Genomic DNA, 24,337 nt, shown 5'->3' with positions numbered 1-24,337 from the left:
AAAGCGCGAGGGCGCGCTTCCGGGAGAGGGTGACTAGTGTAAACTACCAATAAGACCCGTTAGCCGGGTCTGACCCTTTAGCCGAGCGGTTAGTGGTGTCGCCTTGTGGTGCAGTACACCCCGTATCGAATCCCGCACCGGGCAAGAAAGTAACCGGTTACAATAAGTTAAAGCAAAACAAGAAGTTGTCTACTGCCGCTTGAAGCGATATTACAAGGCGACATTTGTTTATGCCTGTTGAGGTTGCAGGCATATCTTTCCTTATAAGCTTTATACAGTTAAACCTGCTATCACTCTATCTGAGTGTCTGTTTGTCTACAAATGCTTCATGATAAGTGGCTCATTGGACCCATACGTCTCTGACTGTCTAATGTATTAGCACTGAGAGTGCACTTAGCGCTCACAGAGGATTTAATCATCTTGAGTGTAGTCGACTTCCGCCGTCACGTGCACGACAGATGTTCCACTGAGACGGGAGTTATGGGTTTATACATTATCAAACCTGCTCCACATTCAGTAGACTGTAATGGAGGAAGTCATATAGATATTAATGCATATGGGAACGAGGTGAAGCCACAGTAAACCACCGCCATCTTGAGGACTGGGAGGGCCTAGCTAGAAGCGACTGAGCCAAACACACACATGCAAATCTAACACCGGCCAAAACAGAAATTAAGGCGTTAATCACTCTGGTTGTAATTTAAAAAAAAAACTTCCTTAAAGTTGTTGTGAGGACTTTTGTATTGTTATTGCCTCTGTGCATAACAGTAGTTCGCTGACTTCCGGTTTCTACTGCAGCGGTCATACCAGTTTCCTGTTTGTTGGCGTGCGCTATTGACAATGGCATATTTTTTGCGATGCCTTCAAGATTTACCATGGATACATGTCAACGACACGCACCGAACTGTCGACAGACTTTCACCTGCACCTACCAGCAAACTTTCACCTGCACCTACCAGCAAACTTTCACCTGCACCTACCAGCAAACGGGTGAAAAGGTTCAAGTGGTACATATCAAGTTACGTCCACAATTATGAGGATAAGAGGACAGACGGAATTTGGAGGTTTTCCGGGCACGTCCAATTGGGAGGAGACCCCGGGGTAGACCTAGAACTCGCTGGAGGGACTACATGCCCCATCTGGCCTGGGAACGCCTTGGTATCCCCCAGGAGGAGCTAGTGGGCGTTGCAGGTGAGAGGGACGTCTGGAGTACCTTGCTTAGCTTGCTGCCACCGCGACCCGACCCCGGAGAAGCGGCTGATGATGAGATGAGATCCATTATCCATTATCCAAGCCGCTTATCCCATTTGGGGTCACGGGATGCTGGAGCCTATCCCAACAGTCATTGGACGGCAGGCGGGGAGACACCCGGAACAGGCCGCCAGTCCAAAGCTGAGTCCTTACCGCAGCGGCCTGGGTTCGAATCCGGCTCAGGCCCTTTAGGGGCAGCATGGTGGCGCAGTGGTTAGCACGGTCGCCTGAGAGCAAGAAGGTCCTGGGCTCAAACCCCGGGGTTGTCCTACCTTGGGGGTCATCCCAGGCCGCCATCTGTGTGGAGTTTGCAAGTTCTCGCCGTGTCTGCATGAGTCTCTTCCGGGTGCTCCGGTTTCCTCCCACAGCCCAAAGACATGTAGGTCAGGCGGATTTACGTGAATCTGCGTTATTACATAGAGACTACCATCTCGGTTTCCAGGTAACAAACCATGAGCTTAAATAGGACGTTAGGAAAGGAGTGGAGGGTAACTACCTAGATAACTACTACTAGTAGCTACTGGTAACTAATGGTAATGACCCTGGTATTACTGAGCTGTGATGTAAAGTGGTACCAAGTTATTAGTACTCACGAGGTAGCAGATTTAATGACATTGTGCACGTGGCAGCTTACGTACATATGCTTTCATCCACTGCTACATATGAACAAACACTCTGTGCTTACTGTAGAAGAAAGTTCACGTTCATTAAAATGTTCATCCATTTATTACAGAAACGTTTTGGCTGTGGAAAAAGCACAGGTGACCAGAGGGTGGCTGGCTGAAAACCCTACATACCACACACACACACCCAGACACACACCCAGACAGATTATGACATCCTTGTAAACTGGAGTAGATGTGATGGGGGTTTGATTAAAAACATCCTCTCTGCTGTTTCTTAGCAACAAGCATCCCAAAGACTCTCTCCTGTATCCATGGAGATAAAACAACACTCACATCTCCGAAGGTTTTCTGCACTACCGTCCTAACTCGTGTGTGTGTGTGTGTGTGTGCATGTGCCTGTGTGCTAGGATACCCTCTGAATATGTTGTCCCTTCTCATAAGCAGATGGAGTGTCACAATCCAACACTCTTTTTTTGGGGGGGGGATTTCCCCCCCTTTCTCTGCAGTTGTTCTTGTCCAATTACCCCTCTGCCGATCCGGGGGGAACTGCAGACTACCACATGCCTCCTCCCATACATGTGGAGTTGCCAGCCGCTTCTTTTCACCTGGAGGAGTTTCACCAGGAGGACGTAGCGCGTGGGAAGATCACGCTATTCCCCCCTGTTCCCCCTCCCCCCTGAACAGGCGCCCTGACTGACCAGAGGAGGCGCTAGTGCAGCGACCGGCTTCCCACCCGCAGACACGGCCATGTTGGTAGGCAATGGAATAGACCGCAACACCACCTGGACGCCCCCTAACACTGTCATTTAAAGTTAAAATAAACTGACAACACACTGCAAAAAATATGAGCTTATCAAGATAGTTTATCTTGTTTTAAGTCTCATAATCCTTATTTCAAAATATTGCTAGTCATTTTTTTACCCCACGAGCAGATATTATTGCCTCTTTCAATAAAGTGAACTCATTTCATGAGTCTAAGAATTGTGAAGAAATGTTCACTAAACAGGAAAAGAAATCTTTAAATCATCTTTTAGGTCATCTTTCTTTTTTAGAGTAAGTGTCTCATATAACAGGTGCTATCATCATGGAACAAGCGCAGTGTATTGGAACGAGTCATCATGTCTGCTGGTGGGGTAAGAACGCTTCACCACCATGTGTTGACATGAGCGTGAGGAGACGAAGTGGTTCTCCTTAATTTCTCCAGTTTTGGTGGATTTGGCATCATCTGGTCACAATAGTGTGTTTTCATCCTGCAAATCCAGTTTGATTTGAAGCTGGCGGGGCTCTGAACTCGCAGAAAGCGTCCTGTGAAGGTGTGACACCTTCCAGATAATCCAGCGGTAGTGTTCAGGTTTTGGAGGAGGGTGAAAATTTAGAGGAAGGTGAAGGGAGGCAGTGAACGGGTGAATCCATGAGGAAGAGCCGAGGGGGAGGAGTTGTGGTGTCTGACAGGATGAAGAACAGGCTGAACCTCCATGCTGTATTAATGAGAGGCGCATAGATGAATGGAGGTTCATATCACGCCATATGTTCTCATTGCTGCACTGAAAAGACGTTCATCTGGCAAAAACTGCCAAGACGTTTACTTAAAGGCCTGCAGGAAGGAAGCAGAGTCCGTCAGTAGGTCCAAGGAGGACATGAGACAGCAGCTTCATTCAAAGCTCTGTTCTCTACCGGTCTGTGGCTCAGAACTCAAGTCTGTGTGGAGAAACGAGAGGATCAGAAATCTTTATGGATTCAGAGACTAGCTGCACCTGGGGCCACATTCAGCCCTGCTACCTGAGTAGTACAACCAGTATCCTCCTGCTACCTGACCAGTGCAACCAGTATCCTGCTGCTGCCTGACCAGTATGACCAGTCTCCTGCTGCTCCCTGACTAGTACAACCAGTGTCCTTCTGCTCCCTGACCAGTACAACCAGTCTCCTGCTGCTCCCTAACTAGTACAACCAGTCTCCTGCTACTCCCTGACCAGTGCAACCAGTCTCCTGCTGCTCCCTAACTAGTACAACCAGTCTCCTGCTGCTCCCTGACTAGTATAACCAGTCTCCTGCTGCTCCCTGACTAGTACAACCAGTCTCCTGCTGCTCCCTGACTAGTATAACCAGTCTCCTGCTGCTGCCTGACCAGTACAACCAGTCTCCTGCTGCTCCCTGACCAGTGCAACCAGTCTCCTGCTGCTCCCTGACCAGTGCAACCAGTCTCCTGCTGCTCCCTAACTAGTACAACCAGTCTCCTGCTGCTCCCTGACTAGTATAACCAGTCTCCTGCTGCTCCCTGACTAGTACAACCAGTCTCCTGCTGCTCTCTGACCAGTACAACCAGTCTCCTGCTGCTCCCTGACCAGTACAACCAGTCTCCTGCTGCTGCCTGACCAGTACAACCAGTCTCTCGCTGCTCCCTGACCAGTGCAACCAGTCTCCTGCTGCTCCCTGACCAGTACAACCAGTCTCCTGCTGCTGCCTGACCAGTACAACCAGTCTCCTGCTGCTCCCTAACTAGTACAACCAGTCTCCTGTTGCTGCCTAACCAGTACAGCTAGTCTCCTGCTGCTGCCTGACCAGTACAACAGGGCTCCTGCTGCTGGTCACTGGGAGTGCTACTAGATGAAGGTTACCTTGCTCAGCAGCTTCTTGACTGGAACATGTGAGGGAAGGTTTCTATAACACGATGTTATCCCAGAGAACATCACCAGTGTTTAAACAGCAGGTTGAAAAGAAATCAGTAATCATCTGTTTGTGATCTATGCTGGCAAAGTTCAGCATTTTCTTTTCTACCGTACTCGTGTCTTTCTTTTATGGAGAAACAGACCGGCCCTCAAGTCTGTAGATCGCACTCGAAAACGTAGACCTCTGAAACACATTCTGCTCTCATACAAGTGTCACATTCATTTTTATTTTTCATTTGATGAGGGTAAAAAAAGCAGTAACATTTTGACTGATTGTCGCCACCGATTTTTTTTTCTTCTTCTTTAGTGTCGTTTGTGTAGTTAAGACCAGGAGAATTTCTAATTCGTCCTTTGTGACGTGCAGGGGAGCTGCTCGTCTCTAATAGACGTCTACAAGGAGGAGGTTTTAATTAAAATCCTCCTCTCTCTCTCTCCTTTGTCTGCATTTCTATTCTCTGATGTGATGGAATGAGGCTTCATCATACCAGAGGTCATCTCCTCTTCTCTGCCGGCTATAAATTACTTCCTCTTAGCGGAGTGACCATGCTTTAACCTCCATCTGAGGGAAATGACTCAGGAAAATGGCCGTGAAGCTAATTTTTAACTCGGACATCGCCATAATCATTTGGCTCCGTGGTGCTGCGGGTCTCCATCCCGCGGGCCGCTGAGCCGTGTCTAACCTGCAAAACAGCTTCATCTCAGCCCTATGGATTCATCTCAAGTCAAGAGAACCAAACCTCTAGGTTAATTAGCTTTTGTTTCATTAATTGTAAAGGTGATGGTGGTGGTGGTGGGGGTTATGGAAAAGAAGTGTGGTCTAGTCTTGGGGTGGATCTTGCTGGCACCATTTTCATGCTTTCACAACATTTCAAATAACATCTCTGTTTCAGCAGGTTCTTTTAATGGGATGAAATAGCACCATTTGTTCCTCAGAGTGACGTCACACCAGGGACAGTCAAGACTGCCCATGTCGAGAGCGAGGTCGCCTCAGGTTGGGCACCAGTGAAAGGCTTTCCCCTTTGTTAAAGTCATGAAAACATTCATCAGACTGATCTTTTCAGGTCTAAAGTCCTTGAGCACGGCAAAATAAAACATTCAGGAATCAGGAACAATTTATTGTCCTTGGTTTCATGTACTTGCGTACACAAGTACATGAAACCAATGACAGCGGGACACAAAAGACAAAAACACACATCCCAAATATCCCAAAAACGACATTTCCTCGTCAGAGGGCTCCATTTGGTCTTTTTTTCAATGTTAATTGTTCAGTTACCCACTTTTTTGAACTCTTCTGACCTCTCCGCCCCCCCCCCCCCCGACGCATTTCTCTCCCCTCAAAGTTTGCAAGTTAAAGTTTTCAAGTAGGGCTTGTTTTTAAGACCGACTGGGGCAGCATAAGTAGCTACATGTCCATCCAGAGCATGGCATCACCGGAAGTCCTGATATTGATGTTATTTTAGGTTGGTCTAATTGTCTGTGAAATATTTTCTAACCTCCGTAGGGTGTCTGGGCTCAGCCTTAGAGACAGGGTGAGGAGCTCGGACATCCGGAGGGAGCTCGGAGTAGAGCCGCTGCTCCTTCACGTTGAAAGGAGCCAGTTGAGGTGGTTTGGGCATCTGATGAGGATGCTTCCTGGGTGCCTTCCTTTGGAGGTTTTCCGGGCACGGCCAACTGGGAGGAGACCCCGGGGTAGACCCAGAACTCGCTGGAGGTTACAGACAGACAGAGAGACAGAGACAGACAGACAGAGAGACATATAGACAGACAGACAGATTGGCAGACAGACAGACATATAGACAGACAGACGGAGAGAGAGAGAGAGGTGTATTGACATGTCTGGATGTTGTGACTGGAACTAACATGTAGAACAGGAAGTGGCTGCAGAAGGTCTGCTCTGCTCTGCTCTGCTGGGTGCTGAGTAAAAATAGAATGTAGCTTCTATTAATAGACTTCATTCATGTCTCAGATCAGCAGAGCTCTGTCATGAGTTCAGCACTGAGACCAGTCTGCATCAAACGCTCCAGAATGAGGACCAGCATACCATCTGTTAGTATCCAGCTCACATATGTAGATCAAACTCCAGTTTACTGAACATCCGAGTAAGTTTTCTTACCCTAATAATCATCCTAATAATTGTCCTAATAATCAGTCTTGATGGGTGTGTAAACATGAAGACACAAGGACACGGACACACATCTTAGACCGTATTGATGTTTTATCCCATTTACAACAAGTGTGTGTACTTTATTATATCGCAGCTTCTAGATGTGAAGGGTTCTTGTGTCCTTCAGATGGACTTGCTGTGACCTCACAATAATCCTGCATGATGGACAGATGATAGACAGACGTTTCATTGGTTTTGTGGTTCATCTGTCCTCAGGCGTGGATTTGGTTGGTTCAGATCTCTCTTTCTTCTGAATGAAACCAGAGACCTGTCTGATCCTAATGTACCAAGATCTGCCATGACGTCCTTATCTCTCGCCATCTCTCCCGCTCCCTGTCTCTCTCCGTCTCACTCTCTGTCTCTCTCCGTCTCTCTGTCTCTGTCTTTCTGCCTCTCCATCTCTGTCTCTCTTTCTCTCGCTCTCTCCAGGTGAACTTTGTGGTTTGCCAGCTGTGTGCTCTGCTGACAGCCTTCTGGTTCCGTCTTTACCTTCACCCGAGCAGGACCAGTCCGTTCATCAGACATGTGGTGGCCACGCTGCTTGGCCTCTACTTCGCCCTCTTCTGCTTCGGCTGGTGAGTCTGCAGGCTGCTGGATGTTAGTCCACACCTGCATGCTGATGGTCTGAGAGTCTTTTCTTTCTGCAAGTTTAGAGATGAGTGTCCACCAGAGACCTCTTTCTGTAAGACACAGCTAGATCCGGTGAACGGGTACAAGAACATATGATATGCTGGAGTATTGCCATACTGTCTTCCACAGTATTGTATTGATTTCTAAAAACATTGCATTGATTTTTAAAGTGTCACACAAAGAGACGTGGCAGTGGCACTACTGTGTTAAGTATCTTTACATGCATCAATAATCTAATTAAGGTGAGTAATTCAATTAAGGTGATAGTTTGGTTAAGGTGTCCAATACCACATGTTTAATTAATGCAGTCTCTTCAATAATAATATGCAGAGCGACACTGTTCCAGGGTTTAAAACCAGATTGAAAACCTCTGTTCGTTCAAAACAGGACACAGCTTACCCAAACGTCTGCCCCGAGTCCATTATTTCATCCTCTGATACACTGGCTGGGAGAATATCAGGGGTGCAAACTTGTCACCTTTCAGTGAAAATTGCCGTTTTGGATCCAAAATAGGTCATTTGTGCGATCCGTGTAGAGCCGATGAGTTTTTGGAATGGGGCGGGGGGTGGGGGTAGGGGTTCTGGGTCTGTGAGAACAGGGTCATGGGGAATAAATGAGATGAATGCCTTCTGAGTTGTCAAAAAATAAATAAAAAAATCTTGTGGCTTGGCACGTGCAGCGCAGACTCGTTGCTGGGAGGCCTTTGGGCCTCATGCCTCACAGTGGCGTTACGATGACCTTAATTGGCTTATATGACTGTGTGTCAAGCTTGGGACTGTTAATTAGCCTGATGAGGTTGTTGTTTTGATTTAGCGAACACTAGCCATCACAATTTGGATGTAAGGTTAGGTGTTGGCGTTGTTTCCATGGTTAGCTAGCGTACTTGTTAGTCGGAATTCCACTTGTATAACGTTACTAACCCTACCATTTTGCTGACGAACAACATAAGTTGAGCTCCTCGGCCGACGTGCCAACTTAATGTTAATGGTTCCATTTTCAGGCGTCCGGGTGGCGTAGCGGTCTATTCCGTTGCCTACCAACACAGGGATTGCCCGTTCAAATCCCTGTTTTATCTCCGGCTTGGTTGGGCGTCCCTACAGACACAATTGGTCATGTCTGCGGGTGGGAAGCCGGATGTGGGTATGTGTCCTGGTCAGAGGTGTAAAAACCAGGTCCAGAAAGTAAAAGTCCAAACCATGTATTTGCTCCACTCATGCACTACACCAGCAGATTCTAGTCAACACCACTCCTCAACCGGGTAGGGAAAACTAGCTAATGAAATCAGCTGTTTAGTAACATGGTTGGAGCAAATACACGGTTTGGACATTTACTTTCTGGACCTGGTTTTTACACCTCTGGTCCTGGTCGCTGCACTAGCGCCTCCTCTGGTCAGTCGGGGCACCTGTTCAGGGGGAGGAGGAACAAGGGGGAATTGCTTGATCCTCCTATGCGCTACGTCCCCGTGGTGAAACTCCTGTCAGTTGAAAAGAAGCGACTGGCAACTCCACGTGTACCGAAGGAGACATGTGGTAGTCTGCAGCCCTCCCCGGATCACCAGAGGGGGTCTCGGAGTAGCGACCGGGATGGCTCAGAAGAGTGAGATAATTGGCTGGATACGATTGGGGAGAAAATGGGAGAAAAATCCTCCCCAAGAAAACAGTCCCTTGTGCTCCTGTTGCAATCATATCCAGTATGTAAAAATATGACTGTGAGCTGGGAGGAATATATACATTGTAGAGGTAAAAAAATGTCCATCAACTTTTCCTTTCATCAGTATGAATGTGCCTTATCTATCCATAATAGTGGGGATATGTTCATACATTACTCTTCTGGAAATCAGTATAACTACCCATCTTGTATGTTTTGATCCATTTGAGGAGGAAAATACATTTAAATCCTTTCAAGTTATTCATGTTTTATCTCTGTCATTTGCGTTTCTTGCAAGAATGCAAGATCTGTGTTATTGCTTTTTAATTTTGTAAGAATTTTGTTCAGTTTGACTGGGCTTAGAAGCTCATTAATATTTAGAGAAATTACATTAACCATGTGCAGCAGCAACAGCAGTAATGCAGAAGTTGTACCGGACCGTTGTGGTGAAGAGGGAGCTGAGCTGCAAGGCAAAGCTCTCAGTTTACCAGTCAGTCTTCGTTCTAACCCTCACATATGGTCATGAGCTTTGGGTAGTGACCAAAAGGGTGAGATCGCGGATACAAGCGGCTGAAATGAGTTTCCTCCGTAGGGTGTCTGGACTCAGCCTTAGAGATAGGGTGAGGAGCTCAGACATCCGGAGGGAGCTCGGAGTAGAGCCACTGCTCCTTTGCGTCGAAAGGAGCCAGTTGAGGTGGTTCAGGCATCTGATGAGGATGCCTCCTGGGCGCCTTCCTTTGGAGGCTTTCCAGGTACATCCAACTGGGAGGAGACCCTGGGGTAAACCCAGAACTTGCTGGAGGGACTACATGTCCAGTCTGGCCTGGGAACGCCTTGGGATCCCCCAGGAGGAGCTGGAGGGTGTTGCTGGGGAGAAGGATGTCTGGAGTGCCCTACTTAGCTTGCTGCTACCACGACCTGACCCTCGAGAAGCGGCTGATGATGAATGAATGAATGAACATTGACCATGTGATGCTTATAGTTTTTGAGTATAGGCAGTACTTTGAGTTTAGACTGAAGATGTCACTTAGTTGAGTGATGAAACATATCTATCAATAAACGTTGTAGCCAGATGAACTGATTCGGCCTTCTTTGATATATGATATATATGATATAAAGTTATATTTTTGAGTGCTATATTTATAAGGTAATACCCTCCACAGATGCAGATTTCTTACATTGAAAAACACAAAAACAGATCTCCCCTACTTTTAGCACAAAACAGTAACGCACACTCAAGGACATCATAACAAGTACAGAGACTTCCCAGAATAAAGGGACCCTCGTCCCTCTAAATTCCCCGTTGGAGGGTGGAGGTAAATGCCCCCCCCCAAAATTGTTGGGGCGCTCCCTAGTGGTGGAATGACTGACCTGCACGTACATTCCTAGATAAGTTCAAGGTAAACCACAATGTTGTTCTGTTCAATCGGTGGTTTACAATATTTATAAAGAAAATAGGAAAGAATGACTCGAGGTTACCTCACATATTTCCACTAAGTTCACTTACTGTTCAGTGTGGTCTCCATTCTTTTGATGTTGGGGTGGTCTGCTGAACTCCCAAGGCTTTCCCCTCACTCATGTCTCCATTCGTTTTTTCTCTGTCCCTGGTTTCTGCTTGTTCCTATGGGAACGCCTTCAGTATGTTCTTCTCCATGCTGGAGCCCGGGTCCTCCCTAGCAGTGGCCACCTGAACCCGCACCGTCAGCTCCCATGCAACCCCCTGTGTATCCTCGTAAGTCCGTGGACCAGAGCTCCAGTGGATTCAAATCCTCGTGAACGGCGTTTGGAAGTGAATGCCTTTCTCTTTGAGCATTTTTTAATTCCCCGTAAGCTCTGTGCTTCTCCGTCGCCTCATAGTGTAATGACCACGGATGACTAGACTCGAGTCGACTGGTTAACGTAGTCGCCCGTGCTGCGGGAGACCCGGGTTTGTGTCCCGGCTGCCCCCCGAATTCTCTACAATAGGCATAATCATGGTCGAAGAAAATGTGCTTGTTATTTATGTGAACTTTCTTTTTCCAAGCCAATTTCAGGACAGTTTTGTTCATGTCAAACTGCAGGAAGTTTATAACAATGGACCTTGGAGTAGCATCAGGTCCTGGCTTCTGGGTCAACACTCTATGAGTGTGTTTAATTTGGAGAGACATACCATTGAGTAAGGGCAGCTCCGTAGTCAGCAAGTTTTCCACAAACTTAATCATCGCGTCGCCCTTGGAGTCCTCAGGAATGCCATATATCCAAATGTTGTTTTTTCTAGATTTGCTTTCCGGATCGGTCACTTTTTTCCTACAGCCCGTGCTGCGGTTTCAACAAATATAGCAGAGCTTCTTTGGTTTCAGCTCTCCCACATCTGAAATGTTGTCCTCCACTGCCTGGCCTTGAGCTTGGAGTGTCGCCCCCAGCCTCAGATAGTCTGGTTAAGCTCGTGTTTTAGTGTTGCTAGTTCTTCCTTCAAGTATTTCCTTAAATCATGCTTAAGTTCAGAAATAGCCGTGTGTGTATCTTTTTTAAAGTCGCAGAGTTCTTTGGAGACAGGCGACATTTCACGGAGCAGCTCGTCTCCTAGCTGAGTAACTTCTTCTCTGCTACATAGCAAGACGCCATTTTCCTCGCCGGAGGGCGCCATTAGGTCTTTTTTCGATGTTAATTGTTCAGTTACCCACTTTTTTTTAAAGTCTTCTGACCTCTCTGGGATCCCCCCCGCTCCACTCATTTCTCTCCCTTCAAAGATTACGAATTAAAGTTTTCCAGTAGGGGTTGTTTTCAAGACCGATTGGGGCAGCATAAGTAACTACATGTCCATCCAGAGCAGGGCTTCACCGGAAGCCCTGATATGGACGTTATTTTATGTTGGTCTAATTGTCTGTAAAATATTTTCTAACTGAACAGAGAGAGCAGCCCTACAGGTTCTCAGGTTCCAGGCTCGGCAGAGACGGTCAGTCAGAGAGAATCTGATCTGCTGTTTACAGGCTTTACAAAGATAATAATCGACTTATTGTGGTCTCGGGGAACTTTGGACCTCTGCAGCATGAAACCTGAGACAGCAAGTGGAGCCCACATTACATCGGGACAAGCTGTCAGTGTGTCTCTACCCCGTTATAAGTTTGGCAGAGGCATAAGGCAAAAAGTGGAGAGGGGATCCATCTAAACAGCCGTTTATTCATCCTTCTTATTCCTGAAATAAAATTGACCTATTAATGTTTACATCCTTCATTATCAACAAAATTCACGAGTGAGAATGAAAGTGATGTCAGTTATGAGGAAATGGTGTCTTTTCTGGAAAATGAAAATGAAATATTGCTCTTCATGCTGTCACTTATGGATGAAAGAGCCTGAAAACATGAGCTGCTTTGACTGTAATCTTCATTTAATGGATTTAGGTGAACACAAATGTACCTGTTTGACCCCAATATTTCCTGCACTCAAGCTGCAGTCTTCTGCTGTTGGGTACTGGGAGCTGACCAATACAACCACTGTTCTGCACTGTTGATGACTGAACAGCTCCAGTAAAGGGACTGTTTTGAAGCATATTCGTGAAGGGAACTTGGTCAGAAGGTCTTTTTTGTTTGCATAAACATATTAAAAACATTGCAACTCACTAATATCACTGAATCAGCAGGAGCCCTGGGCTATCAGGTCTTACATCCATCCATCCATCCATTATCCAAACCGCTTATCCAGGGTCGCAGTATGCTGGAGCCTATCCCAGCAGTCATTGGGTGGCAGGCAGGGAGACACCCTGGACAGGCCGCCAGACCATGACAGGGCCGGCCGGTTGGACTGCCCCGGGGTTCGAACCCAGGACCTTCTTGCTGTGAGGTGACCGTGCTAACCACTGCACCACCGTGCCGCCCACCAGCCTTTACACTGATGCTCAAATCTGAATGCAACTCACATCCCAATGCAACATGTCATGCTAAATATCATTATTTCCATCATAAATGGCCTGTATGTATGAGGCCTGTACGGAAAACCATTACAGAGTATGTCTAAAAAAAATCATCACACCCATAAAGCAAGCCAAGCAACGACTGTCACAAGCAACCATTTCAACAGCTGGATGATGACACAGCGCCAGTGAGCTGATGTGGCGGTGTTGGGAATAACACATTGAGACAATTATCGCAGTGTGTAGGTGTAGCTGAGTCAATATATGGTGTTCATGTTATCTTTATTGTAGATTTTCTCCTCTTGGTGAACATTCTCAAAACCTGTGTGTAGTATTTTCTGTTACAGTCTGTGTATCACCAACCTTATGGTTAACTAACGAATATATAGTTCCGGTTTACCTGTTGGAGCAAAGGGGACTTCATTTAGTGACACACGAGAGACACAAGAGTGACGTGGCTGCGAATTCGCGGCAAAAGCTGAGCAGCTGTTGTAATGGTAAGACGTGTCATAACGCTCTCTATCCCTTTGTTAAGCTAGCTAGCACGTTTAAAAGTAAAGTTTTCCTGGCTTAGCCTGTATGGAATTGTAACAGTAGGTCATTGCTAACAGCGCTTCAGTTTGCGAATCTGTCGGAGATTTTTTTTTTGTAAATATATTTTATTGATTTTCAAATGTTTTATCCCACAAGAATTACAAAACACGTATAACGTCAAATCAGCTACTCATCCCCAGATACAAAGTATTATCCATCACATGTATTAACAAATTGAAAACCCCATTTCCATCACTACCCACCCACCCACCCACCCACTCATAGGATCACAGGTTACAGAATACATTTTGAGGTAAAGAGAAAACATAAGATAATCAAATAATTGTATTAATTATTCAAACAAAAGGAAGGAAAGATGAAGGGGGAAAGGAAAAAAAACAAAACAAAAACGGGGCGGAGATGCTCATTACTGTAATAGGACATTTATGGCTTCTGCCCTACTAAGGGGTTCCTGTAGAGAGTCATAGAAACCCAGAAAGGGCCTCCATATCTTAGCAAAGGTTCCAGATGACCCTTTTAGTGTGTATTTAATTTTCTCTCAATTTAAGAAATGCATAATATCTTTGACCCAATGAGAAAAGGATGGAGGAGTCTGTTGTTTCCATTTTAAGAGGATCAAACGCCTCGCAAGCAACGTGGTGAAAGCTATGATCACATGGGCTTTATTTGGTAAGAGAGCACGGGATTGCTGTGATGTTAAACCAAAGAGAGCACAGATTGGGTCAGGGTCAAATTGGATTTCAAACATCTCACTAAAGGCTTTGAAAATTCTTATCCAAAAGGGGGAGAGATTTGGACACAGCCAAAACATGTGCATTAACTCTGCCGGCTGGCCTCTACATCGAGGGCATAAAGGCTCAATGTTTGGATAAATCTTTGCCAATCTAGCATTAGTAAAATGTAGTCAGTGTACAACTTTTAATTGTATTAAGCCATGTTTAGCAGACGTAGACGATGTGTGTATCAAATCTAAAATAGAGTCCCATTGGTCATCTCTTAAAGCTATTCCAAGATCAGAGTTCCAGGCCAGTTTTAAATTTTCCATGGAATGTGGATTGATGTTGTTAATGAACTCATAAATCTGGGATTTCAGCCCTTTATGTTCTGAATTCAAGTCCAGGATATGGTCGACATGTGATTTTATGGGTTTGTTTGGAAATGAGTTATATGTCTTTTGTACAAAATTCCTGATCTGTAAATAATGAAAGAAGTGGTTCTTAGGTAAGTCATATACTTTGGATAATTGAGGAAAAGACGCAAATATGTCTTCTATGTATAGATTATGAATTGATCTAATCCCTTTGTTAGAGCATAAAGTAAATGCAGGGTCTGTAAGGAGGGAATGAACATGTGATTTGACTTAATAGAGCAGAGGATAGAAGTTCCTTGCAGCCCAAAATGCCTTTGAAACTGAGCCCATATTCTTCTTGAGTGATTGACTATTTTATTTGAACTCAGGTTATTGCTAAGAAGGGGCAAGGCTGCACCAACCACTGAGCCCAAATGGTGTTGGCATGATGAGAACCCTAACCATACCCAGTCTGCCTTTCCTGCAATTGGTTTGCCTTCAAACCAGTGAATTATTTTCTGAATATTGCATGCCCAATAATAAAAAAATAAATTAGGCAAAGCCAGGCCTCCTGAGTGCTTTGGTCCTTGGAGATGGGTTTTGCTGATTCGGCTAGACTTATTCCCCCATATGAACAAGATGATACTTTTATCAAGGGTTTTGAAAAAACATTTTTTAATTAGGATGGGGATGTTTTGGAAGAGATACAAAAACTTTGGTAATACTGTAATTTTAATTAGGTTAATGCACCCTATTACTGATAATGATAAAGAGGACCAGCGATTCATATCCTGTTTACGCATATTAAAAAGAGCAGTGAAGTTTTTTGTAGCTGGAAAGGAGTGAGTGACCACAATTCCCAAGTGTTTAAAATCATCTTGGACCCTTTTAAAAGGGGAAAAGGCCAGGAGGAAGTGCATCTGCTTCAGGGTTTAAAGGGAAGAGTTCACTTTTTTACAAATTTATCTTATACCCTGAGATTTTTCCAAATTGATTCAGGATGTCTAGAATGCAGGGGAGTGATAAAGCTGGATCAGAGACATACAGAAGCAGATCATCAACATAGAGAGAAACTTTAAACTCTAGCCCACCTCGGTGTATGCCTTTAAAGTCCTTACAGTGTCGCAGTGCTATTGCTAGGGGCTCAGTTGCTAATGCAAACAACAGAGGGGAGAGTGGGAACCCTTATCTTGTCCCCCTTCCAAGGGGAAGGTAATCAGACTGAGTGTTATTAGAGATTACGGCTGCAAGCGGAGCGGAATAAAGCAATTTGATCCAGGCAATGTATTCGTCTTTAAAGCCAAATTTTTGGAGGGTGAAAAATAGATATTTCCACTCGACCCGGTCAAAGGCCTTCTCAGCATCAAGTGAAATCACGACTTCTGGGCATTTTGACCGGTCCGAGTGGACAACATTGAATAGTTTTCTTAGATTTGAGTAAACGTGTCGGCCTTGAATAAATCCTGTTTGATCTGGTGAAACGATATTTGGAATCACACTCTCCAGGCGCATAGCTAAGACCTTGGACAGTACCTTAAAATCTTCATTTAGCAAAGAAATAGGACGATGTGATTCACATAATGATGGATCTTTCTTTGCCAGCAGAGATATAGAGGCCTGTCTCAAAGTCATGGGAAGAATGCCGAGGAGAGTGCCTCTATAGACATAGCTTGATGAATTGGTGCCAATTGGAGGGGAAACTTTTTATAAAATTCAGCCGTAAACCCATCAGGACCAGGCGACTTATTATTTTGCATAGATTTAATGGCCGTAATTATTTCAGAGATCGAAATGTCCGCACTCGTCTTGGTATTTCGTTCTTCTGATACAGTGGGAATAGTCAAGTTTTCAAAAAAGGCATGTAGGGGAGCAGGGTCATCACTACATTCTGATGCATAGAGGCTAGAGTAAAATAGAAAAAAAGGTTTTGTTTATGTCATCATGATCTGTCAGCATCTCTCCTGTATGTGACTGAATCTTTGTGATTGAGCAGGTAGCAGCTGCTTGACGGGCTTGCAAAGCCAATAATCTATTCACTTTATCTCCAAATTCATAGATGTTGTGTCTGGATTTCAGAATGAGACGTGTTGCCTCATCAGTGGATAAAATATTAAATTCAGTTTGCAGTTTCAAACGTTCCTTATATAGATCTGGGGTCGGGGATTGAGCATATTTTGAGTCAATATTCAGGATTTGTTGAGAAATCTGCTTTAATTTTGAGTTTTTTCTTTTTTAATTGTAGAAGAATAAGCTATGATTTGCCCTCGGATGTACACTTAAGTGTCTCCCATAGTGTGGCTTGTGGGATCTCTGGGGAAGTGTTTGTCTCTAGGAAAAATTGTATTTGAGCTGAAATGAAGTCCACAAATTTGTCGTCCGATAACAAAGAGGGTTAAGACTCCCGATTCTATTTGGGGGAGGACGATTTGGAAGATCCACATAAAATATGATGGCACTATGATTGATAACAATACTATTATATGAGCAAGTTTTAACCTTAGGCAGCAGTCCGTTATCAAGTAGGAAATAGTCTATGCAGGTATAGGTATGATGCACGTTAGAAAAAAAGGAATAAGCTCTGGTGTGGGAAAACGTAAACCTCCAAATATCTGAAAGATCACATTGATTCATGAAGAACATTTAAATAAAATAAAAATTAGACATTTAAACCTATAATCGGAATTGTTGGTTCTGTCTAAGTCAAAGTAAGAGCCCTCAAACATTCAGTTAGACCGCTAGTTTTCTATTATAAAATAAAAAGGTTCTGAGCAATAAAGTTGTGGACATTTGCAAAGAAGGCACTCTACAAGTGTTTGACGCAACCTCCGAATACGTGCAACAAACAACAGAGGGCAGCAACACACCACTGCAGCCTTCGGTCTGCCCAATCCAAAAAAAGAAGGAAAGAGGACGCAACGTCACGTCCGTTTCTTTTCTACCTGGTCAGATTCACGTCAATGACATAGCGAGGTGTTAGAAAAATACAAAAAATAAACAAAAAGCCTTGTGCTCCATGGCTATGCGCAACAGTCAAGGTACACACTTAACATGACTTTACTAGTCAGACCGAGTTCATCAACTGAGCGTTAAACCAAATAAAAGGCTGTTGTGTATTCGGCTAGTATTGATAGCATGTGGGTAACCATTAGAGCTAATGGCTTAGAATTAGAGGCGTAGAGTTAGCAATAATTGAACACACCTTTCTCACGTGCAAGCTGCATTATTTCTGGCTTCATCTGGAAGTGGTGTATACAGGCTATGAAGGGACGAGGTGCGCCGTCCTGTCTCCTCTGGATGGCTACCCTATGCGCTCTGTCTACTGTGATAGGGCGGGAGAAAGCATCGGCACCAGATATTTCTGAGACAGGATTCAATGAAACAAGTTGGTTGGGTGCCTACGAATATTCCACCTCCTGGACCTGTTCTCGAGGTTGTCAATCCTCAGTTTCTGTTGTTCATTCTCCTTCACAAGATGACCAGTTGTAGATTCTAGTGCAGTGTTTCTCAACCCAGTCCTCAAGGAACCCCTATCCTGCATATTTTCTTTGCAACCCTGAATAGGCACCTGTTTGTAGTTATTCAACCAATCAGCAATGAATTTTGTCAGACGTTGCACACCTTGCATAATTAAGTGCTGCGAGATGACTGGTCGAGTAAGTACAAGCAGAGCTACCTATGCAGGGTTACAATGAAAATCTGCAGGATAGGGGTTCCTTGAGGACTGGGTTGAGAAACACTGTTCTAGTGTGATTACTCTCCCCTGGAAGTCATGCATTGACGTTTCAATGGCCTGAATTGTCTGATCGTGTCTGGCAATAGTAGCATGGATGGATGAAATTTGTGGTGCCATGTTTGTGATGATTGGCTCCTCCATGCCGGAGAGTAGTTTCTGTATATCAGCCAAAGTTACCGCGGTGTTGCTGCCGTCATCATACCTGGATTCGTCGTTAGTTAGCTCAGAAGCTAACCCGCCATGTTGACTGCCATTCCCCTCACGCTCTGCTTCTTTGTCTTTAGCCGCGGTTGTTTCGCCCATGTTGAACTTGATATAAAGGACGTCGAGTCAGAAGCCAGTCTTAGAAGCGGGTTCTCCAATGTTTATATGGGTAAATAATACAGCGGATTTCAAACAAATGTCGAATGGTGACAGAGCTTTCCCGACTCGCTGCCTACTCCGCCATTCGCCAAACCGGAAGTCCTCTGTCGGAGATTTTGACCATCCGCACATTTCTTGACCCGCGGCAGGGGAATGGGAGACGGCCTGTGTGTGAACTGACTGCTCCGTGCTACTTTCTTTAGGTGCGTTATGATGTGAAATTGTTATTTGTTTTTGGGGGGCGTCCTGGTAGCGTAGCGGTCTGCTCCGTTGTCTACCAACACGGGGATCGCCGGTTCAAATCGCGAGTTCGAACCCCCGTGTTAACTCCGGCTTGGTCAGACGTTCCTACAGACACAATAGCCTGGGTGCGTAAGATGGCGTCGTTCGACTTCCGACGTACGAGTACTTGCACAAGAACTTCCGGTCTGGTTTGTCGAGAGAAGGGATGGCTTTGCTTTGAGTGTGTGTGTGTGTGTGTGTGTGTGTGTGTGTGTGTGTGAGAGAGAGAGAGAGTGTTTGTGAGTGTGCGCGCGCATGTGTGTGTGTGTGCGTGCGAGGGTGCATGATAGTGTGTGTGTGTGTGTGAGAGAGAGAGTGTGCGCGCGCGTGTGTTCGCGTATGTGAGAGAGTACATGATAGTGTGTGTGCGTGTGTGCGTGTGTGAGAGAGTTAGTGAGAGTGTGTGCGTTTGTGTACAGGCGCACACCCAAAGTTACTTACGAATATTTACTTAAAGGGTTGAATATGTAAAACAGTTGTAAGTCTGCACTTGACAGCCAAGAAGTGAAGTTGGCCTACTGTCCCATAAACACAAACATAAACACAAACACTCCCTGTTTACCCTGCTGTGTGTGCGTCATCTGGTTGGGTGGAGGTGTGAGTGTGCTTGCTGTGTGTGCGTCGTCTGGTTGGGTGGAGGTATAAGTGTGTTTGCTGTGTGTGCGTCGTCTGGTTGGGTGGAGGTGTGATTGTGTTTGTTGTGTGTGCGTCGTCTGGTTGGGTGGAGGTGTGAGTGTGTTTGCTGTGTGTGCGTCGTCTGGTTGGGTGGAGGTGTGAGTATGTTTGCTGTGTGTGCGTCGTCTGGTTGGGTGGAGGTGTGTGTGTTTGCTGTGTGTGCGTCGTCTGGTGGGGTGGAGGTGTGAGTGTGTTTGCTGTGTGTGCGTCGTCTGGTTGGGTGGAGGTGTGAGTGTGTTTGCTGTGTGTGCGTCGTCTGGTGGGGTGGAGGTGTGAGTGTGTTTGCTGTGTGTGCGTCGTCTGGTTGGGTGGAGGTGTGAGTGTGTTTGCTGTGTGTGCGTCGTCTGGTTGGGTGGAGGTGTGAGTGTGTGACGCTTTATTTAGTGTTGCATGTGTGGAGACTTTAGGAAGGAAAGTACACTTGCACTGGACATGGTCACCAAACCAAAGTGGCTTTTTACTGGCCGCGTCTTCTTCATTTTAGATGGATGATGAAGGTCACATGATGGATGATGAAGGTCACATGAGCCGCCATACTCGTCCTTCATCAGTATTAAACGTTCAAAACCCTTTTGAGAGACGGATTCTTTCCACTGTAGCTGTTACCAACACACACACTCAAACACACACACACGCACACACACACACACACATGCTGTCTCTCTCTCACACACACACACATGCACTCACACACTGTCTCACACAAACTCTCTGTCTCTCTCTCTCTCTCTCACACACACTCTGTGTGTCTCTCTCTCACACACACACACTCGGTGTCTCTCTCTCTCACTCACACACACGCACACACACACACACACTCACAGACGAAATGAAGATTTGGGATGGATAAGTTAGCAGCTAATGACTCAGTAGGACGGAAGTATCCGGTTGTAATGGCTCAGTAGGACGGAAGTATCCGGTTGTAATGGCTCAGTAGGACGGAAGTATCCGGTTGTAATGGCTCAGTAGGACGGAAGTATCCGGTTGTAATGGCTCAGTAGGACGGAAGTATCCGGTTGTAATGGCTCAGTAGGACGGAAGTATCCGGTTGTAATGACTCAGCAGGACGGAAGTATCCGGTTGTAATGACTCAGTAGGACGGAAGTATCCGGTTGTAATGACTCAGTAGGACGGAAGTATCCGGTTGTAATGACTCAGCAGGACGGAAGTATCCGGTTGTAACGAATCAGTAGGACGGAAGTATCCGGTTGTAATGACTCAGTAGGACGGAAGTATCCGGTTGTAATGACTCAGTAGGATAGAAGTATCCAGTTGTAATGACTCAGTAGGACGGAAGTATCCAGTTGTAATGACTCAGTAGGACGGAAGTATCCAGTTGTAATGACTCAGTAGGACGGAAGTATCCGGTTGTAATGACTCAGTAGGACGGAAGTATCTGGTTGTAATGACTCAGCAGGACGGAAGTGTCCGGTTGTAATGACTCAGTAGGACGGAAGTGTCCGGTTGTAATGACTCAGTAGGACGGAAGTATCTGGTTGTAATGACTCAGCAGGACGGAAGTGTCCGGTTGTAATGACTCAGTAGGACGGAAGTGTGCGGTTGTAATGACTCAGTAGGACGGAAGTGTCCGGTTGTAATGACTCAGTAGGACGGAAGTATCTGGTTGTAATGACTCAGCAGGACGGAAGTGTCCGGTTGTAATGACTCAGCAGGACGGAAGTAGCCAGTTGTAATGACTCAGTAGGACGGAAGTATCCGGTTGTAATGACTCAGTAGGACGGAAGTATCCGGTTGTAATGACTCAGTAGGACGGAAGTATCCGGTTGTAACGACTCAGCAGGACGGAAGTATTCGGTTGTAACGAATCAGTAGGACGGAAGTATCCGATTGTAATGACTCAGTAGGACGGAAGTATCCGGTTGTAACGAATCAGCAGGACGGAAGTATCCGGTTGTAATGGCTCAGTAGAACGGAAGTATCTGGTTGTAATGACTCAGTAGGACGGAAGTGTCCGGTTGTAATGACTCAGTAGGATGGAAGTATCCAGTTATAATGACTCAGTAGGACGGAAGTATCCGGTTGTAATGACTCAGCAGGACGGAAGTGTCCGGTTGTAATGACTCAGTAGGACGGAAGTAGCCGGTTGTAATTACTCAGCAGGGCGGAATTATCCGGTTGTAATGACTCAGTAGGACGGAAGTGTCCGGTTGTAATGACTCAGTAGGACGGAAGTATCCGGTTGTAATGACTCAGTAGGACAGAAGTATCCGGTTGTAATGACTCAGTAGGACGGAAGTATCCGGTTGTAATGACTTAGTAGGACGGAAGTATCCAGTTGTAATGACTCAGTAGGACGGAAGTATCCGGTTGTAATGACTTAGTAGGACAGAAGTATCCGGTTGTAATGACTCAGTAGGACAGAAGTATCCGGTTGTAATGACTCAGTAGGACAGAAGTATCCGGTTGTAATGACTCAGTAGGACGGAAGTATCCGGTTGTAATGACTTAGTAGGACAGAAGTATCCGGTTGTAATGACTCAGTAGGACGGAAGTATCCGGTTGTAATGACTTAGTAGGACGGAAGTATCCGGTTGTACCAGAAGTTCTTTTGCAAACAGACACCCAGAAGTTCTGCAGCGTGACATTAATGCGCCGAGCCTATTGGCCGTGTCTGCGGGTGGGAAGCCAGATGTGGGTATGTGTCCTGGTCGCTGCACTAGCGCCTCCTCTGGTTGGTCGGGGCGCCTGTTCGGGGGGGGTAGCGTGATGATCCTTCCACGCGCTACGTCCCCCTGGTGAAACTCCTCACTGTCAGGTGAAAAGAAGCGGCTGGCGACGCCACATGTATGGGAGGAGGCATGTGGTAGTCTGCAGCCCTCCCCGGATCAGCAGAGGGGGTGGAGCAGCGACCGGGACGGCTCGGAAGAGTGGTGTAATTGGCCGGGTACAAATGGGGAGAAAAGGGGTGGGGTGTAACAAATTGTTATTTGTTATATTCTTGTGTACTTTTATGGAAGGCCTGCATGGAGTGAGTAGCCTAACTCAGTTTTACTTATTAATTATTTTCGTTCTTTACTTTAACTACTGATTTCAAATACATGTGTAACCACTGTAGGGGCAAACATTCTTCTAGTGTGCACGTATTTCATTCAAAGTTGTGTTTTGTTATATGTGTATTTTTAACAGAAAAAGTTCGACATTTTCCTGGTCAGAAACAGCAAATACTGTCAGAAACAGAATCAGAACCAGAACCATGTTTACTGGCCATGTAAGTGTGCGCATACAGGGGATGTGACTCTGGTTTTTTAACATAGAATAACAACACAACAATCTTCAAGGATTGGCTTATACAGGGGAAATAAGAGGCGACATTATAGAGGACCTTATTTTCTTTCTTCCCTTTGGACAACAGCACAGTATTGTGCTTCTCCACACGGGGGGGGGGGTTAATAAAAATGTCTTTGAACATATTTTCAAAATAAAATAAACTCGTGTCGTGTTAAGGAGGCATCCTTCATGTCGAAAGGAGCCAGTTGAGGTGGTTCGGGCATCAGATTAGGATGCCTCCTGGGGGCCTTCCTTTGGAGGTTTACTGGACACATCCAACTGGGAGGAGACCCCGGGGTAGACCCAGAACTCACTGGAGGGACTACCTGTCCAGTCTGGCCTGGGAACCCCTTGGGATCCCCCAGGAGGGGCTGGAGGATGTAGCTGGGGAGAGGGACGTCTGGAGTGCCCTACTTAGCTTGCTGCCACCGAGACCCGACCCCGGAGAAGCGGCTGAAGATGAATGAATGAATGAATGAATGGAAGGTCCCGTTGTGCCACCAACATTGTGGTTGGGGGGGGGGGGGTTACACCTGAACGACCACTGCACTAGTCAATAAAATGAACAGCATCTCTCTCGCCTTGCCTCCCGCCACATCTCCACACCGCCACACCGCCAAATCTCCACACCTCCACACCGCCAAATCTCCACACCTCCACACCGCCAAATCTCCACACCTCCACACCGCCACACCTCCACACCGCCACACCTCCACACCGCCACATCTCCACACCTCCACACCGCCACACCGCCACACATCCACACCGCCACACCTCCACACCGCCACATCTCCACACCGCCACACCGCCACATCACCACACCGCCACACCTCCACATCTCCACACCACCACACCACACACCTCCACACCGCCACAGCACACCACACACCTCCACATCGCCACACCTCCACATCTCCTCACCGCCACACCTCTACACTGCCACACCTCCACATCTCCACACCACAACACCTCCACTCCACCACACCACTGTGGTGCTGAAAGATGCACGGGGAGAAGTAGCCGCTGTAGAAAATATACGACACATATTTTTAAATATTTTAAATATTTTGAAAGTTCAGTGGTTGACTTAATGACTTGCTGGTTGTGATGGATGGACAATCTGGCCCAGATTGAATCACATCATTTAATAACAGCAACCATCTTAAACTGTATGAAATTAATTTACTGGTTCCGTAACTATGAAGTGAACTGTGAATATGAATATGACTGACATGCCTTGTGTTAAGTTTTGAAAATATTTTTTTTCCCCTGTGAAATAAGGATGTGACCTGTTTTGACCCCACACCTCAAAGAATGGGAATTGAGAATAGTGAGGAACCGGACTCGATAAGCAGAATGAGAATCATGAAAATCCAAACCATACCCACCCCTACATTTGAGTGAAAGTGAGGCGGGCGGTCGAGATCTTGCCTGCGGCAATTCTGCCCCAGCTTGCACCTTGGCGATGTCCCGAAATTCTAATCCCAATCACAATGTTT

The 24,337-nt window shown here is 46.0% G+C and overlaps 1 protein-coding gene across 1 annotated transcript in view; it reads left to right on the top strand.

Moving 5' to 3' along the window:
- The window catches only part of mboat2b (membrane bound O-acyltransferase domain containing 2b), a 58,563-nt gene that overhangs the window by 10,219 nt on the left and 24,007 nt on the right, over window positions 1-24,337 (top strand). The window contains exon 2 of the mRNA XM_056294948.1: window positions 7,137-7,282. Coding sequence (XP_056150923.1) covers window positions 7,137-7,282 — 146 coding nt within the window. The remainder of the gene's footprint in view (window positions 1-7,136; window positions 7,283-24,337) is intronic.

This window comes from Lampris incognitus, chromosome 15 (genome assembly GCF_029633865.1).
Source record: "Lampris incognitus isolate fLamInc1 chromosome 15, fLamInc1.hap2, whole genome shotgun sequence".
Taxonomy (NCBI): Eukaryota; Metazoa; Chordata; class Actinopteri; order Lampriformes; family Lampridae; genus Lampris; species Lampris incognitus.
Note: the sequence above shows the minus strand (reverse complement) of the source record. Positions and strands in the feature narration are given on the sequence as shown.